Genomic DNA, 16,870 nt, shown 5'->3' on the forward strand with positions numbered 1-16,870 from the left:
ATTTGTTTTCTAGACAGAGGCAAAAATCAAGAATAAATTAGAACAATTCTGTGTAAAGAGGAATACCTGGCAAAAATCAGATTTAGCGTGAAAGAAGGAAAAAAAGAGAGATGAGAGAAAAAGAGCAAAAGGTCAGGAATGAGTGACAGATAGGCAGAGATGACACAAATAGCTTCAAAGTGACACTGTTTGTCATGTAGATGGGGTTTAGAGCTGAAAGGGACTAAGAAGAAAAGGCCTGTTTCAGACTTTCCCCAGAGGCCGTTTGCAGAGACAAACAGACAAGGATTTTGTTTCCCTAGGCCTGACTACCCTTTTGTTGCCCTGGAAATTATGCCTACAAATAGTATACCAGTCATCACCCACTTTATATCTGTAGGTCTCTCTTTCTTTCTCCCAGTTTTACCGTCTGCAGGTTTTGCCCTGTCTATTCCTGTTTGATTTTTCATGCTTCTAATTCATCAAAGAATCCTTCTCTTCCATTGTATCATTTGTCCACATTTCTCATTTCACTAAAACTCCCTGTAGCTCTTATTTGATCAGATTTTGTCAAAAATGTATATACTTTCATTCTCTGTCTTTATCTTATTTTTTTCCATGTTTTTTTCTCATGTTTTTGAATATCTTGAATCCTTCATATCTCAGTCTACTTGTCAACCTGTCTGCCTCCAATAGCTCAAAATCACTTCTGTTAGACTTCAGCATCCTGTTGTGCAGTGCAGCTGTTAAGTACCTTGTTGTCATGGAAACTATACAGAATTGAGCAGGTGTCCCGTTGACATTTACAGAATTGAAGAGTGCACCTGAATCCAGACCATGTGTCACAGCTTTGCTGAGTTATATGGCTATGTCAGATGAGAGTGTAGGGTCAGACTTCCCAAGTAGCAAAAATGCAGGTTTTAAACAGAATTACAGTTACATGTTTACAGAGCCATATGACAACATTACCGACTTCAGGACGTATAATTTTAAATAAATGAATAAAATCACTTTTATGTTAATTTATGTTAAAATGTTAGATTCTTATCACTAAAACTTATTTGCTTGTTCAACCACTGTGATAGAAATCATATCTGAAAGACAAAACACAGCAGGTTTAATAGAGTAATAGAAAACCATTCAACAAAACACCATGAAATTAATGCTTCTGATTTACTGTGACTTATAATCTACTGATTGATTGTAGATTTTTTTTCTCGTAAGCAGTAGTTGTCTGGATCCTGCAATCCTTATCAATTTTCCTTTACAGTGGAATATGCAGTAATAAAGAGGCTGCTAAACTCTTAATGTTAAAGGCAGAAAAGAGGATTCTGTGGTGGAAGATATGTCCAACAGCTGTTTGTAAATTTTTGAATCATGCATATGCATCTCTGACCCCTCCTTGGCAAAAGTTCTCTATGCTGGAAACGTCTCCACTGGAAATTTTTTATTTCACCTAGTGAGGCAGCAAAGTGCAAGAATCCACCTAGTCAGCAGGAAATCTCCAAAAGAAGAAGCCAACCTATGACCAACCTCGAGAACACACAATTTGTTGGTGTGTTCTGCTACTGCTGCTGTTACAAATTTAAGAAAATTCAGTACCTACTACAGAATTAAATGTAATTTAACTGTCCAGCAGAAGTTTTGTGACCAAAACATCTGTTTTCAGAACCCTTTCCTTCTTCGGGGCACATCATGTCTGAAAATAATCTACTAAACACACACTTAGCCGGTTCTATTCTCTCCCACTTGCTCTCTTCAGTTACTTTGAAAAAAGTGTTTATTTTGCGGTAAGGTTTGTCTGATTTCTTTTCAGCCATTGATTATCCAGTTTACACAAAAGAGTAAAAAAAATTGCTTTAAAAAAGCCATAGCGGTAAACAAGTGTAGGAGTACTTCTTCGAGCTTCAGCGTAAGGCCATCCATCAATTAAATCAGACACTTAATGTCTGAGAAAAATAATCTTTCATACCTTTGAATGAGCAGTTTAACACACATGATATTTTATTCGATGAAGCAAGAGCAATCTTATATTCTATGTTGATAATACTGGCCCCTCATTAAAAGCACTGTTATTCTATCAAAAATGTTATCTTAGTTGAATAGAGTAATTTTGATTTAAAAGGAGCAATGCCTGAGATTACAGCAAACATGGCGCAAATGCATTTTCAGTGGGAAATGAATGCAGACAAAGTGTCTTTTAAACTTTTGAACAGTTTATTGTTTCATTTAAAACTCTCCTTAGTTATTCAACAGAATTATCTTCCTACTTAAGTGGGTGGAACAATTTTATTGTACACAGTAGAATGCAGAATTTGTATTAGCTGCTAGTTTGCAATTTCTGCTTCTACTTATGTATTTGCATCATTGGTCCCACTTGTCTCCTTGCTGGCCCAGTAACAGACTGACATCTACAGAGTGTACCGCACCTCTTATTTGACAGCTGGGATAGAAACTTTAGAAACCGAATGAGAGCAACATGTTTCCACAGGCTTTGTATGTTTTCAAGACCTTTGATATAGAATTATTTTATTCATCTTTTGAAGTTTTCCAATACACACTTTGTCCCCCCTGCTTATAGTAGTTGCATGAACGACTGTTTCAGTGTTGTGTACATGAACTGTAATTAAAAATTCCTCAGTACAGCATAAAGCTTATAAAAGTATAGCATTGAAATATAAAACCATATGATGACACATGAAGGAAACAAGATAAGAATTTTCTTTTTGTGCTCTTGAATCTTTTCTGTAACTTCACAATGAGGAGTTTGAGCACAGCTTTATACAACACAAGACAGAGCAAATGTTAGGTTTTCACAGTCTTGAAATGTGTTGGTAGATTTATTCAGTGTATGGAGGCGTGTATAACGGAGGTTGTTAAAGCACAAAGAATCTAAAAGTAACATCCTAACAGAAACACAACACAAACCTTGTGTGATATAAAAGGGCAACCCGAGTAAGTAGATCTACCAAACTATCTTTGTTAAAAATAAAGTTATTTTTTTTAGCAGTTTGCTCATTGCCATAAAATTAGGAGGATTTGTTAGTGTGAAAAACCTTTTAATTTGTAAGGGTATTTTAAAAACAGGCTTTTTTCCCTCTATTTAAAACCTACTTTCTTCCCAGTAAACTTTTTTAACATGTGTGTGCAAAAACTGACAGGATCAAGGAGTTGTGGTTACTTAAAGGTTGAAGCATTAAAACTTTGTTAAAGACTCTTTAGAAATAAAGAACATGAAAGTAAAAAAAGAAAAAAGTTTTGTGATTGATGAGAATTAATATTCCTTTGCTCTGTGGTTTGACCAACAACCCAATCAAATTTCACAATAGAGGTGCCTTGCCTGGGGTTGAAAACACATTGATCTGAAGACATTTATTCAACATTCATCTTTGAATGTAAATTTATCTGATTCTATTCTAATACTAATTTGCATATTGCATGTGCAAAACTGTAATATATGTTCTGATCTTACTTGCTGTCACTTTATGTATTGCATGTTCTACAAGGTTCTGAGCTTTTAAGAGTTACTGGAGACTGGAGCTGGCAGCATGTGACAGGGAGGGGACAAATTCTTTCCACTTGAAAACGATGATGAATGTAGTCTTCACAGGAGCTCTGCTTCTTTTTTCCTGCTGCTGTGGCAACAATACAGTAACAGGTCTCTCTACACAGGACTCTGTGTTTGCCTGGCAACCAAACTTTCTGAAGCCAGACTGGATTTGACCATAACATTTTTTTGCCATTATAATTAAATTCAAAGATGTGGATTTTTTTAAATAGATTTTCCTAGACTCATTTTTAAACTAGAGAAGCACTCGGTTTGTCGTTTGCAACTTCTGTTAGATTATATTAATCTAGAAATAGCCTCTGCCTCATCACTAAATCAATCAGTCTGGACACCTTTGATCGGCTACATTCCCTAGTAGGAATGTTTGGCCTGAGGCTTGGTCCGGTTGGATACTGAGGTGCTTGGACCCTTGTTTTCCAGGTGGAGGGTGGAGAACAGGGTATGGGTCACTCCTTTACATAGGAATTTGGGGAAGAGATCATAACCAGGATGGGTCCTCTCATGCCGGGGATGGGCTATGCCCAATTTTATTGAAAACCAGAGTCAGTGTCATTTATAACATTAGCAAGAAATACATATGAAGGGCATCATTGTGGGCACTTTAGGTGGGTCAGCCTTTCTGGCTTTGACTCTAATGCTCATGCCCACCTATGGTTGTTTAAATGCATTTAGACACTTATTGTTTAGGGTTGGAAAATTTAAAAACAAAATTGAAGAATATGAATGCATTTTATAATCTGTAGAAAAGTAGGTCACATTTGTCTTTAAGTGACAATTTAAATGTTAAGCTTAAATGCTCTGTAGAGGCTGTTCTCCTTCATGTTCTAATCCAGCATGTGGGCTGATTATTACCATTACAATGGGCATTCATGTTTAGGGACCTCAAATGGTACCTTGTCAGAGCAGCTTTTAGAGAACAAGTTGATCTCAGTTTGATGTCAAAAATACTACAGGTTCCCAGAAACACAAGATCAGCCTGCTGTTTCCCTCAACGTTTTTTGTTTTTGTTATTCAAGGAGCTGTTGCAACATGCTCTGAAAAAATGCTGATATTTCTCAAACTGTCATTTTTTTAAATGAAATCTGTCACTCACCAAACATAAGTCAAAGCTTATTTAACTGAACATGTGAAAGGTGCAGGGTGTAACAGCCTAACAAAACAGAACATTGTTGTGAATGATTCATAATATTACATAAGGTCACAGCCAATAGGGTGTCACTAACATTTAGTAACACAATAAGCTTGTGCTAGCATGTAGTGTAAGGGTGTGTTGCTCAGCTGCTGCTTAAAACCTGTCCAAAAAAATAACAGTACTTAATACACTTTGGAAAAGCTTGTCAGCTCTATTTAGTTTTATAATAATTTGTTTCATCTGATTTTGAGAACTTTAATTTTCTCTTACCTGTCTTACATTGAAATCATAAAAAGATATTCTTTACTGATAATGTATGATTAATTATACATACCATTTTTTTTTTTTTTTTGGTTATGATAACTTGTCTGGATAAATCAAAATCTCTTCAGCAGTTAAAACAAAACAAGGGTGGGTGGTGACTATGGTTGATATGATTTTGAGATTTTCCTTTTCAATCTTCTCAAAACAGTCTGCAAATTTCTCTCTGAGGGCTGATATCAACAAGGGGTTTACCTTTTCACTCATCATTTTAACATGCCTGCACCCCACCCATTGTTGCCTCTTAGATCAGTCACACACGTAGCCTATTCATACTGAATTCCAGTGTATATATATATATATATATATATATATATATATATATATATATATATATATATATATATATAAAACCATGTATTTGACCCTATAATTTTACTTGACTAATATTCTTGTAAAGTGTTGCTACTCCTAAAATCTCTGTCTACTCTGACATATGTGAGTAATTAGAACTTTATCAAGATCAGGTAAACATACAGTAAAGAGTAGATATTATCAGTGGAAATTATTTATCCTGTCCTAAAATATATACGGTTCTCATCGTATGGATTGGTTTTCTAAGCATGTTTTAAAAAAAATGTTTTGGTAAAAGCATTCCTTCTCCCTGAAGTTTTTCTTTTGTATTCAGGACATTTATTTGTATTCCAATCTTCACCTTGAGAGAGATCCTGATAATTGTGTGTGTGTGGTGTGTTAAGGTGATGGGTAACACTCAGTGGAATACTGGGACCCCTCGATTCTCGAGTCTCAGAAATCCAACATTTCCGATAATCTTAGCCTGATAAGTTTTTGTTTATGGTGTTTTACAGGGGATAGCCAAGCAATGAACATCCTATTATTCACTATGAGAAGTCCCAATTAGCAGCCTTGCTTCGTTTTGACCTGTAACCGTTGTTTTTAAAATTAAACCTACTATATCCACCAATGGAGCTTAGAACCGAGACCCGAGGCATTTTATCTGCAATTATACCAGTTTATAATTCTGCTGCTACATGTGAGGAATAGGTTGGACATGATCCATGATCACAATGAATACAATCAGCCCTTTATTTTCATTAAGTCACTTCAATTCCTTCAATTCTTTAGCTGTAGCGGGATGCTGTCTGATACTTTACGCAGATTGGCACAGTGGTGTCGTGCAGAGTTTGCATGTTCTCCTTGCGTCACTCCAATTTATCCCACCTCTAAAGACATGCTTGGCAAGTTGGCAATAGTGGCAGCAGGCTAAGTTGCAGCGGCTCAGACTAGCCGTCCATTTGATTTGTTCGATGAAATTTCGTTGTATGTCTTCTGTATGTATAATGACACATCTTTAACAACAGATCACAAACCAGTGCATACTGTGTCCCCAGATGACCTGAAGGCGTTTGTCTTCATTAAAAAAATGCATAAAATACATCAAGCAAACCAACTGTTCATTTTACATTGAATAAAGGTAAAATTGACAACTTAAAGACATAACAGTTTCAGGACCCTTTACCTCAGGCCCTAAAAATATCTCAGCTGTTAACTACAATTTTTGGTGTTAACTGACTGATAGTTAGGTCTTGTTGTTAGGTTTGCTGTGCAGAAAAAGAATACCATTAACAAGTAACTGTGTGCTCTAGTATGTGATTGCTTGGGCTTAATCGCAATCGCCGCAGATAAAAGTCTTGTTCGATGGCTGCATTTGAGGTCAAGTAGAATGCACAGTTTAAATGCTAGTTTAAGGAACATTTGCATTATCCCTCCTCTAGAGCAAAATATCCACACTTATTTTTAAGTCCTGAACTTTAACATGATTAAATCAAAGTTTAGCAGAAAAATGGTACAGTTACAGAGCTGTGGCTCAGTGTGTCAACAGAATGACAATGAGATTGGAAAACATTTTACTTCAATGTACTATGTGTCTGCCAGGTGGGCAGTTATCTATCCTTTGTCATCATTTAACACTGCTATCTTATCAAAAAACTCAGTTCCCTGCTGCAACTTTTACCTCTGAAAAAGAACATGCATTTCCTTTATTAGCCTGGCTCTTGACAAAACTAACTTTATTATTTATTATCAATCTGGGCTATTATATCTACTTAGGTTACTCTGTATCTTCCTATTCTCCTACACCTAACAAATGGAATTGCGTCTTATACTATTATATAGGAGTTAAATTTTATATAGGAACAACTATAATTTTTTGAGAAGTTTATAGATCTATTATGCCTAACAATGTATAAAGTTGTAGAGTTTAAGAATACTTTGAATGAATGATAAAAAATATAAATATAATGAATATAAATATAATGAATATACTCCTTTTTAATAGCAAAGCGGCCAACAACTTTATTTATTACCAACATTTTAAGTTGTTCATTTAATGTTCTTACCTATGTTGGTATATGTCGAATAATATATTTTTCAGATATTAGAGTGGCAGAGTTTTTTTTTATCTATTTAATTTTATTCTTTGTAGCAACTAATTTCCTTGCTTCCTAGTTTTTACCACATACCATACATGCACTGCAACATGCCAGCTGTTATTTGCATTATTTCCCAAACACTCCTTAGGCATGTAAAGTGTACTAAAAGGTTTTGTTGTGGAGAATACTCACTGCCAAGTGTGTGAATCAGTAGTCTGGTGTCAGTTGCAAGGACATTTGTCACCAATCTTAATCAATAATTCCTTCTCTATTCCTCCTGTTTACCTCGTGGTATGTTTTACAAGATATAGCTCCCATCTGAATCTCAGTTATTACAGCTGGTCCTACTAATGGTACCAGTGTCTTTGCAGAATGATGTGTAAAAACTGCAGCGTCAACTAAAAGAATGTCTGTGATTCCATGCATTCAATAGTTTGGATTAAGTTTTCTTCTACCTCTTGGGGTGCAACAGATTCCCTATGATGTGACCAACATAAATCTGTATTTTATTCAAATAGAGTGCTTGCATAAATGAAAGTTTTGGTGTTTTTTTTTTTTTTTGTTTGAGCAAATCCTTCTTTGAAAAGATGGTTGGGAATATATGGAACACACGATCCTACCACCTCGGGGCTTTGTTGTAATGAAACACCCATGTTGATCTACCCCAGGATATTTTGAGCTTAATCCAACATTTAGAAAACTTGATACACCCAAGAAAAATAGGCTTTGTTTAATCTTTAGAAATGAGCACACATAGAACAATTCTCTCCCATATAACCAAGGATGGTTTTATATATCGTACAAGTTCTCATAATTTTGGAATGTTTTGTGTCTTTTATGCTGTTTATTTGCCATTTTCATTATATATTGTTTTAAGCTTCCTTTTTCCCCCAGTGGTTCTGGCCTGTTGTTTATCTTCTCATAACTCTCATAACTCTTGAAAATGCATTTCTAGCCCAAAATGTTCTTCTTGTCATGCTGATGCCATATGTTCTTTGTAGGAAACCCAGGAGAAGTTCCCTGAACTTGGTGAAATTGAAATCTGGGAAGAACTGGGTAGCGGGGAAGAACAAGGAAGCACCACAGACTGTGATGATGAAGATGGCTGCCAAAGTTCAGGGGATGGTGAAGAGCATGACTGTAAGCACAAGAGTCTTTCTTTCTTTACATAAACAGATTATATTCAGAGTTTAGCTCAGGACTTCTTGTTTAAGAAACATTCAAAGAGATTTCCAAAACCATAGAGTACTGTTAAACAATCTGAATTCAAGCTGCACTTTTCTCTTATAATCTATTTGATACATCTGGGATTTGGGAGAAGTGAGGAGTAATTATTTATTTTTTTATTTTGTGTATAAAGTACAAATGTTTCTAAATAGAAATTTTGGTACAAGCTTCCTTTTAAAACATAAAATAACTTTGTATTTAGAGGTTTCACTGTAAATCCACACTGGGAAGGAAGGCTAAAAATGAGTCAGATGGAGCTCCCATTTAATTTAAAATACTCTAACTTATTCTGTGGGATAGATTTCAGATATAAAGAGATATTGCGTACCTACGCTTCTACAAGAGTACTTTTAAAAAAGGTGTGAAGTTACAACAGTGTAAAAGGTATGTTGGTAGAGTTCTGTAACGTTATCAATCTAACAAATTAGTCGAAATACCCAATCAGCTGATCTTGAGTCTATCAGCATAATTTCCAGACAAATATAATACTAGAAAAGAATAGCCTGACCAGCTACAGTTTAGAAATCCGATTTATCAATACTTTTTTGAAGTGGCTCTTTCCAGTAATGCTAAAATCTGCTCCTCTGGGTTACAGACTAGCTATTGAGGATCTACTATGAGGATTTATTAACTATTTTTAAAAAGCTCATGGTAACATGATATTTTTCTGCAAAAGGTATAAAAGCTATGACTGATAAAACACCATAAAATGTCACTCTATTAAAACTTTTTTAGTCACTGTCAACTCTGTTCTAAGACCCCATTTCTATATTGAATGTTTTCAAATTATCAACTGTATTAGAACTCTCAAAGGACTGTTTCATGTGTCTAATTCCCTACCCCCCATAGTAATAAGGTGGATTACTGCACAGTTAAATATTTATGCCTTTTTTTTATACCTATCTGTTTAGTTTTAAGTACTACGATAATAACTTTGAAAACCCAGTGTAAACGTGTTACTGTGCAATTTTCCTTTTTTTACAATGGACTGACATTATTCAATTCAGTTTATGTATATAGCGCCAAATCATAACACATGTCATTTCAAAGCAATTTACAGTTCACCAGATCATACAATCAAATTGATTCAGTTTTCTATCTATGGAAAACCAGTTGATTGCATTGACTCATTGACTCAAATGCAATCCCTCACACTAAGCATGCTGGTAGGAACAGTGGAGGGGAAAAACTCCCTTTTAACAAACCTCCAGCAGAACCAGGCTCAGTGTGAGTGGCCATCTGCCGAGGCAGACTGGGGTTCAAGGAGACTGAAGCAGAGACACAAAATGCAGCTATAAAAGGTGGCCCTGTCCAGGAAACACTCAGCCAGGCAGATGAGCTCTGAGCCAGCTCCCATGCCAGAGGACGAAGAGAGCACATCCAGCCCGTCACAGTCATAGAAACAGTATTACACTGGAAAAACAGGCAGATCTCCAAAATCTATAAACAAAGGTGGCAGCAGCACAGCTTATATTTCTCTCCAGCATGGTGTCACAGCCAAACAGGAAAAGATGACGAAAGCTACTATGATAAAAAGCAGAGACAGCATAACGTTAGAGATTGAATTAACAAATTCTGCAGAGTGGGAGAATATAGATTGAATGAAGCAGAATGATGAAATAGGGGTCCCTATGTCCTCCAGAAGTCTAAGCCCATAGCAGCATAACTATAGAGATAGCTCAGGATAACCTGAGCCACTCTAACTATAAGCTTTATCAAAAGGGAAAGTTTTAAGCCTACCCTTAAAAATAGAAAGGGTGTCTGCCTCACGGAGTTAAACTGGTAGTTGGTTCCACAGGAGAGGAGCCTGATAACAAAGATACCTGCCCCCCATTCTACTTTTAGAAATTCTAGGAACCACTAGTAAACCTGCTGATTGGGAGCGAAGTGCTCTGTTAGGAAAAATCAGATCTCTGATATAAGATGGAGCTTGGCCATTTAAGGCTTTATNTTTGATATGGGATTTAAATGACAGGTCCTGATCAAGACTTTTTACTTTATTATCTGAAGTCAGTTTAATCCCATCCAAATGAAGTGACTGACTAATCAGCTTATTTTTCAAAGACTATGTTCCAAAGACTATAAATTCTGTTTTGTCTGCATTCAGAAGCAGAAACTGAAGAGTCATCCAGGTTTTTATGTCTTCAAGACATGCCTATGTAATGGGTTAGCTTCATCTGGATTTATAGACAGATATAGCTGGGTATCATCAGTATAACAGTGGAAATGAATCCCATGCTGTCTAATAACTCTTCATATTGGGAGCATATATATAGTAAAGAGAATTGGTCCTAGCACTGATCCCTGTGGTACACAGGTGACTTTTGAGCATGAGGAAGATTTGTCATTAACGTGAACAAACTGAAATCGATCAGTTTCCTGACAATACTTCCTGTATGATCTTGTCTGAAAGGCCCATTCAGGATGAGGCTCACAGAAGAGGTTTGTCTCAACCCAGCCTGTCAAAACACATTTTATTTCACACGAGGAGAAAGTCCTTTGGCAGAAAACAGATCAGGAACTGGCAAAACTAAACACAGGGAACGCTAGAGTTAGTTTCGCTAAGACTCTTGAATAATCTGACACCAAAGGCTGGGGTCCTGAGGCTTAAGTAGCAGCAGGAACGGGTGGATGTGATAAGAGCTAATGAGCAAAGGCCCGGAGCAAAGCAGAGGAGAGCAACAAGGCAAAAACCCATCCTAAAGGTGCCAAGATCATAACAGAAGCGGCAGTTTCTTATGCATGTGTGATTTAGTTAAGCAGTGGTAGATAAACCATGTGCAGAAACAGTTTAACATACATGTGAGTATGTTTATTTGCTCGTTGGTATTTTGATATAAATGTCATGCCATGCTTGAGTTTTTCTCTAGCTTTTAGCAGCAGGCCACACATCAGGGGTTTTATTTGTTTCGTAGACACAAATCAGGATTTTCACACCTACAGTCTCTTTCAGGCATCTGAAAGTCCCAAAAATACTCTGCACTGTGGTGACTTTCTCAGTTGATCAGTCTGGCAAAGGATTTTAACCAATTGACGTATCTGTCAAACAAAACCACTGTTTCTGATTTTTCGACATTGGCTTGGTTATCATTATTTCAAGCTAAAAGTTGGGCTTGCTTTCCTACAGCAGATTAGCTTTTTTATTTTGGCGATAATGGTAGAAATTATGTTCTTTTGGCTTAGTAAAGATTGAAGACATTTTCTTGAGATTCAGCACTCTAAAAGTCCAGGTCATAATGGACTTTTCTCTAACTATACCATCCTTTTTTGTTACAAGAAAAAAAAAAACCAGTTCTAATCTACAAAGAAAAGATTTATTTATCACACATAACTCCGAAAGGATTGATTGCTTATTTAAAAAAAATGGGATATCTATTTATGGAATTGCTTAAATATTAATTTTCTACCATACTTAACAGAAATATATATTCTCATATAAAATATGAAAATTGTTAAAACAAGAAGAAAAGCTGGAGTTTATTATGTACTTTAAGTAGATACATATAAATCTAAAAACAAAAATGTATATGATGAAAAGATGATGAAACGATGAAAAAGTGGAAATTAAATTAATGAATATCTTCTGCTGTTTCTCTCTATAAGAATGAGTAGTATGACTTTCTGCTTTAATCCTTGTTTGATCTTAGCTGTGATCTTACTTGTCTTGCCAGGGGACACGCTGGTGTAATATGTGCCAGCTAAACAAGGTCTGGTCATGTTCAAACCGCCATTTTGACAATCATGGTAGAGAGGAAAGATCGGCAAGTCTTTAATGAAACGTATTATCCCTCTTCTCTGAGGCTATGAGTGCCTCTTCTGTGGTACATTTTGTGGCGTGACCAGGGCTTATTAACTGCATTATCCATGGGAAAATTTACAATGCAGCTTTCAAAGGGGCTATTCATTTGTAGATGGCTCATTACACATTAATCTCTAAAACACTTTTCATGGTATTTCAGACCACTATCTCTCTATTAGGAAAAGAGATTTTTTAAATGTTGATTCATCAAGATTTTTTTTCCTTCCTTTCTCATGGGTAAAACAGTCCTGTCTGAGATTTTTTTTTTTTTTACAAATCTGTGGAAAAAAAGCAAAAAATGCTCATTGCAGGACATTTCCTAAAGAGATTCCATGCAATTATCAAAGTTTAAGAAAAATAAATTACAAGGTGTTGCTAATTTGTAGTACATGAATTGGCCAAAAGGTTCACATGTGGAAATTGCCTAAAACAATACCAATTTATTGCATATGTAGTAGAAAAATTATATGCAGCCAATTAACTACTAAATAGTAATGAATTTGAACATCCAGTTCAACAGTTTTTCCAGGGAGAATAAGGGCCAGTTATTTAAAGTGTGCTCAAAGGCGTCAGCCAGATCCAGAAACCTGAGCACTAAACCGTCAGTCCAGCCAGGACTTCAGGCTCAACGAAAGGTGGATGCTTATATCCCCTATGCCAATGTTCTATGTGTCAGGTGTTGAAGACCATATCAGATTTCTTCTGGGTTTTTTTGTTGTCGTTTTTTTTTTTTTTTTACAAGCTGGCATTCTCTTGGGTTAGGCATTTTGCTTTAAGTTATTTGTTGGGGTGGGGGCAATCCTTAGAACTGTCACAGTCTTACAGCATCTTTTCATTTCCAAATCTACTTCTGTGATGCCACCAAGAGGGCAAAGACAAACTTGAAGGAATGTGGCATATTTGAAACACAACATTACATATAAGCTTTCTGGTATTTAATAATGATTATCATTTTTTATTATTATTTAATAATTATTGTCACTTCAACTTCTTATTCACACACAAATGCAGATGCAGTTAGTATGACCACTGTCAGAAGACTAAACAGTAGTGTGTCTGGTACAACAGTGCCTTGCAAAGTATCCATATCCTACTGTACAGTATACTGTCATGCTACTATCACATCTATAACTAAAGTGCATGCACTAGTATGATTTTATCTATTAATCCAAAATAAACAAATTATTTTTTATTGGATCATTGCGAAGTGAATGGGAAATGATATGTTGTTATCTTTTTTCAATAACAAAAACCAGATCAGGGTGGAATTCAATTTAGCTACTTAACTTTCTTCATTCTACCACTCTTGAACAAAACTCAGTGGAGGCAAACACATTTAAAACTCCATACAATAGTAAACAGAGTCACTGCATTGTAAATTTACCTTGGTATACATGAAAAAAAGCTGTTCTGTGAAGGACCTAGAGGTTTGGCTCAATGTATTTTAGGAGGAGTGTTAGAGATAACAAGCTAATTATGGTGAATCTGATGAAATCTCTTAGTCACAGCAAGTCAGTCTTGTGCTTTGGAGCAGTAGTGAGAAAAAAATAAAAGGCAGTAAAAAAATCCTGTTTTTCTACTTTAAAGAGACTAAAGTGTGGGGAAGGAGGGGCCACTTCAGTCCTCGATTGCAGCATCCTGCGTTCTTTCCATGTTACCTATTTTTGTGATGTTGACCTATCATCTGGGATTCTGTGTAGACTCTATTTGAGCTTATTTATCTTCTCCGTGATATATCTAAGTTACTTTAACTGTACAGAAGCACTTTTAAAAATATGTTCTCTTGCTGCACTTTTCTCACAACTTTTTAAGCTTACATGCGTTTTATATCTATGTAGTGGTAAGGGGTAGCCAGCCTAGTGCTAGCTTCGCACTATTATTGATTCTTTCTATGTCTTCCCTGATGCTTCCCAGACTCTCTAAAGCTCCCCCTCCTCTCTCCTGCTGTGTGTGTCAGATATTTAGTTATTCCTCTGCCTCCTTTAGTGATAACAGTACCTGTAATTACTATAGTATTTTTGTAGCTTTGGAGTCAAGACTACCACCACAGTGACACATCCACTTAGTGGTCCTCTAGCAGCTTCTGAACAGCCAGGGACCCAGAACGGCTGGATGACATTCCACAGAAAGTCCTAGATCCTTGCCAACTGCATCTGTACTTGTCCTGTTAGATCCCAGTGCTGTATTTGATACAGTTTATCTCAATATTCTTTTAGAACCCATTGAAATTTCTTTAGGATTTTTGGGAACAGCACTAGGCCGGTTTATATCTTTTCTGTCAGGAGAATTTTAATTTGTTCACATTAATGAGTAATGAGATACATGTGAGATAATAGATAAGTATCAGAGAACATAAATTCAGTATACAATTCAATGGCTCGGTTTACCGTGAGAGAGAAGGTTTAAGAACATACGTGGTGGATTTGGTGCTTGAAATCTCTGTGTGGTTTCCCAGAACTCCACTAACCCTGGATTTTCCCCCCTCCATGGTTCCTCCTGTAGACTGTGTGCATAGAAGCTGGCTGGCCAACAGATGTAGTGGCTGTGTCCCAGGTGCGGATATTACTAGTGAGGCTGCCATTTCCCTTACTTTTTTATCTATGGCTCAACGGGATCAGGGAATGTTCCTCCGGGAAGAGTGGTGTTGTAGAAGAAGGAACAACAGGATCTGGAATAACTTTTAATGGACAGGAAGATAGCGTGGTTTGTAGATAAACGTGGTAGGAATTCATAATACTTCAAGCCATTTTAGCAGAGTGCTCTTTCCTACATGAAAACTATATAAAAATGCACATAAGTTAAGTTTTGGTTTCTATTTTGAGAAAAATATAAATTAAAATGGTTTTAGAAAACAACAACTTTTAAACTTAGAGGTATTAAATAAATTATATATATATATTATATATATTATAATCTATTAAACATACAATACTTCAAATCACAAAAATGTTTCTTTTTAGTTTTACAGTAAGTTACTGTTGTCAACTATTACGGTAATGATGATGATGATGATGATGATGATGATGATGATGATGATGATGATGATGATGATCGTTTAAGTTGTCCTACCTCTCGATGGACTCCTTTTTTTCCTGTCGAACATGCTTTTCCCTCTGGTTTTATAGCACCTGCTTGGACTATATCAACTGAAAATGCTCCCAAGGCATCGGAGGAGCTTAGCTCTCATTAGAAAACGTCATCACTTCGTTTTAAAGCAGTATTTGTGGGTCTTGTATGACTAAGCTTCCCCAGCAGGCCAACCACCAGACTTATCTGGTATAGCAGTAGGCTATAAAATGGAGGCTTGTGGTGTGAGTAACAAACCACGGAAATTAGTGAAAAATATCCATACAATTAAGAGCTTTGTGTGACTGCTGGAAAGTTAACCAACAAAAGCAGATTGAATGCCAGTGACTCAGGGCTCTGATCCCATAGCCACACAAAAGCATGAACTGCACCACTAGACAGCTAGAGAGCTACAGTAATAGAGCAAACACTTATTTATCTCAAGATGTGTTTATCCAGATTTTAATTCAGTTAACCTAATTTTTGAAATGCTAAACAAATGTGTCTATAGTAGTCTCCTTGTTGAAAACTGCAAATCAATCTAACTTGAAAGTTATTATGTGCATGAAACCCCTGTGCACCCCTTTTTCCAATTTACCCTGGAATCAAATTTAACTGTAGCATTTGGCGACTTACGAGATGCATATTGATTTTTTTAAAGAAAATATAACTTTTGCCAGAAAGGGTTAAGGCAAGTTTTTTGACAGAATAATTTTTCCACCTGTTTCTTAATCTATCTTATTTGATATTTAAAGACTGCATTGACAAAGTTATGAGTGTATAGAGATGTGTTCGCGTGAGATCAGTGACAGCACCTGGAAGGCTGAGGGCAAAGAGTCCTGAGTTTTTATATTGGGCATCCAACAAAATTTAATACAGCAGAAAATACTAATTTAAATATAGGGCATTTACTGATATCAGACTACAATGGCTAACTGCTGCTAAACTGAATGTACTCCATGCTTAACATTAGTGGTGGAGAACAATTTGATATCTATATATATCGCAATATAATATTATTTATTAAAAATCATGTCAATTTTAAACAAATCTGATATTTTATTATTAGGGATAGGACTTAATTTGAGGTTCTGCAATAAATAGATTCCAGGTAATTGCATTTTAAGTACAAACAATATATTGACAAAATAAATAAGATTTTCAATTTACAAACCCCATTGCTGCTCAGTGACGCAGTGGGCTGCTCAGGGACACAGTGGGCTGCTCAGTGACGTAGTCGGTAGCACTGCTGCCTTGCAGCAAGAAGATTCTGGGTTCGATTCCCAGCCCGGGGTCTTTCTGCATGGAGTTTGCATGTTCTGAGCATGCGTGGGTTCTCTCCAGGTACTCCAGCTTCCTCCCACAGTCCAAAAACATGAGTGTTA

General features: G+C 36.2%; 1 protein-coding gene across 2 annotated transcripts in view; it reads left to right on the forward strand.

Annotated features, from left to right (window-relative positions):
* The window catches only part of LOC107083785 (glypican-5-like), a 113,342-nt gene that overhangs the window by 79,661 nt on the left and 16,811 nt on the right, over positions 1–16,870 (forward strand). For both annotated transcript variants that reach the window (XM_015373255.1, XM_015373253.1), the window contains one exon: positions 8,395–8,533. In XM_015373255.1, coding sequence (XP_015228741.1) covers positions 8,395–8,533 — 139 coding nt within the window. The remainder of the gene's footprint in view (positions 1–8,394; positions 8,534–16,870) is intronic.

Source organism: Cyprinodon variegatus, unplaced genomic scaffold (genome assembly GCF_000732505.1).
Source record: "Cyprinodon variegatus isolate N-32 unplaced genomic scaffold, C_variegatus-1.0 Scaffold83, whole genome shotgun sequence".
NCBI lineage: Eukaryota > Metazoa > Chordata > Actinopteri > Cyprinodontiformes > Cyprinodontidae > Cyprinodon > Cyprinodon variegatus.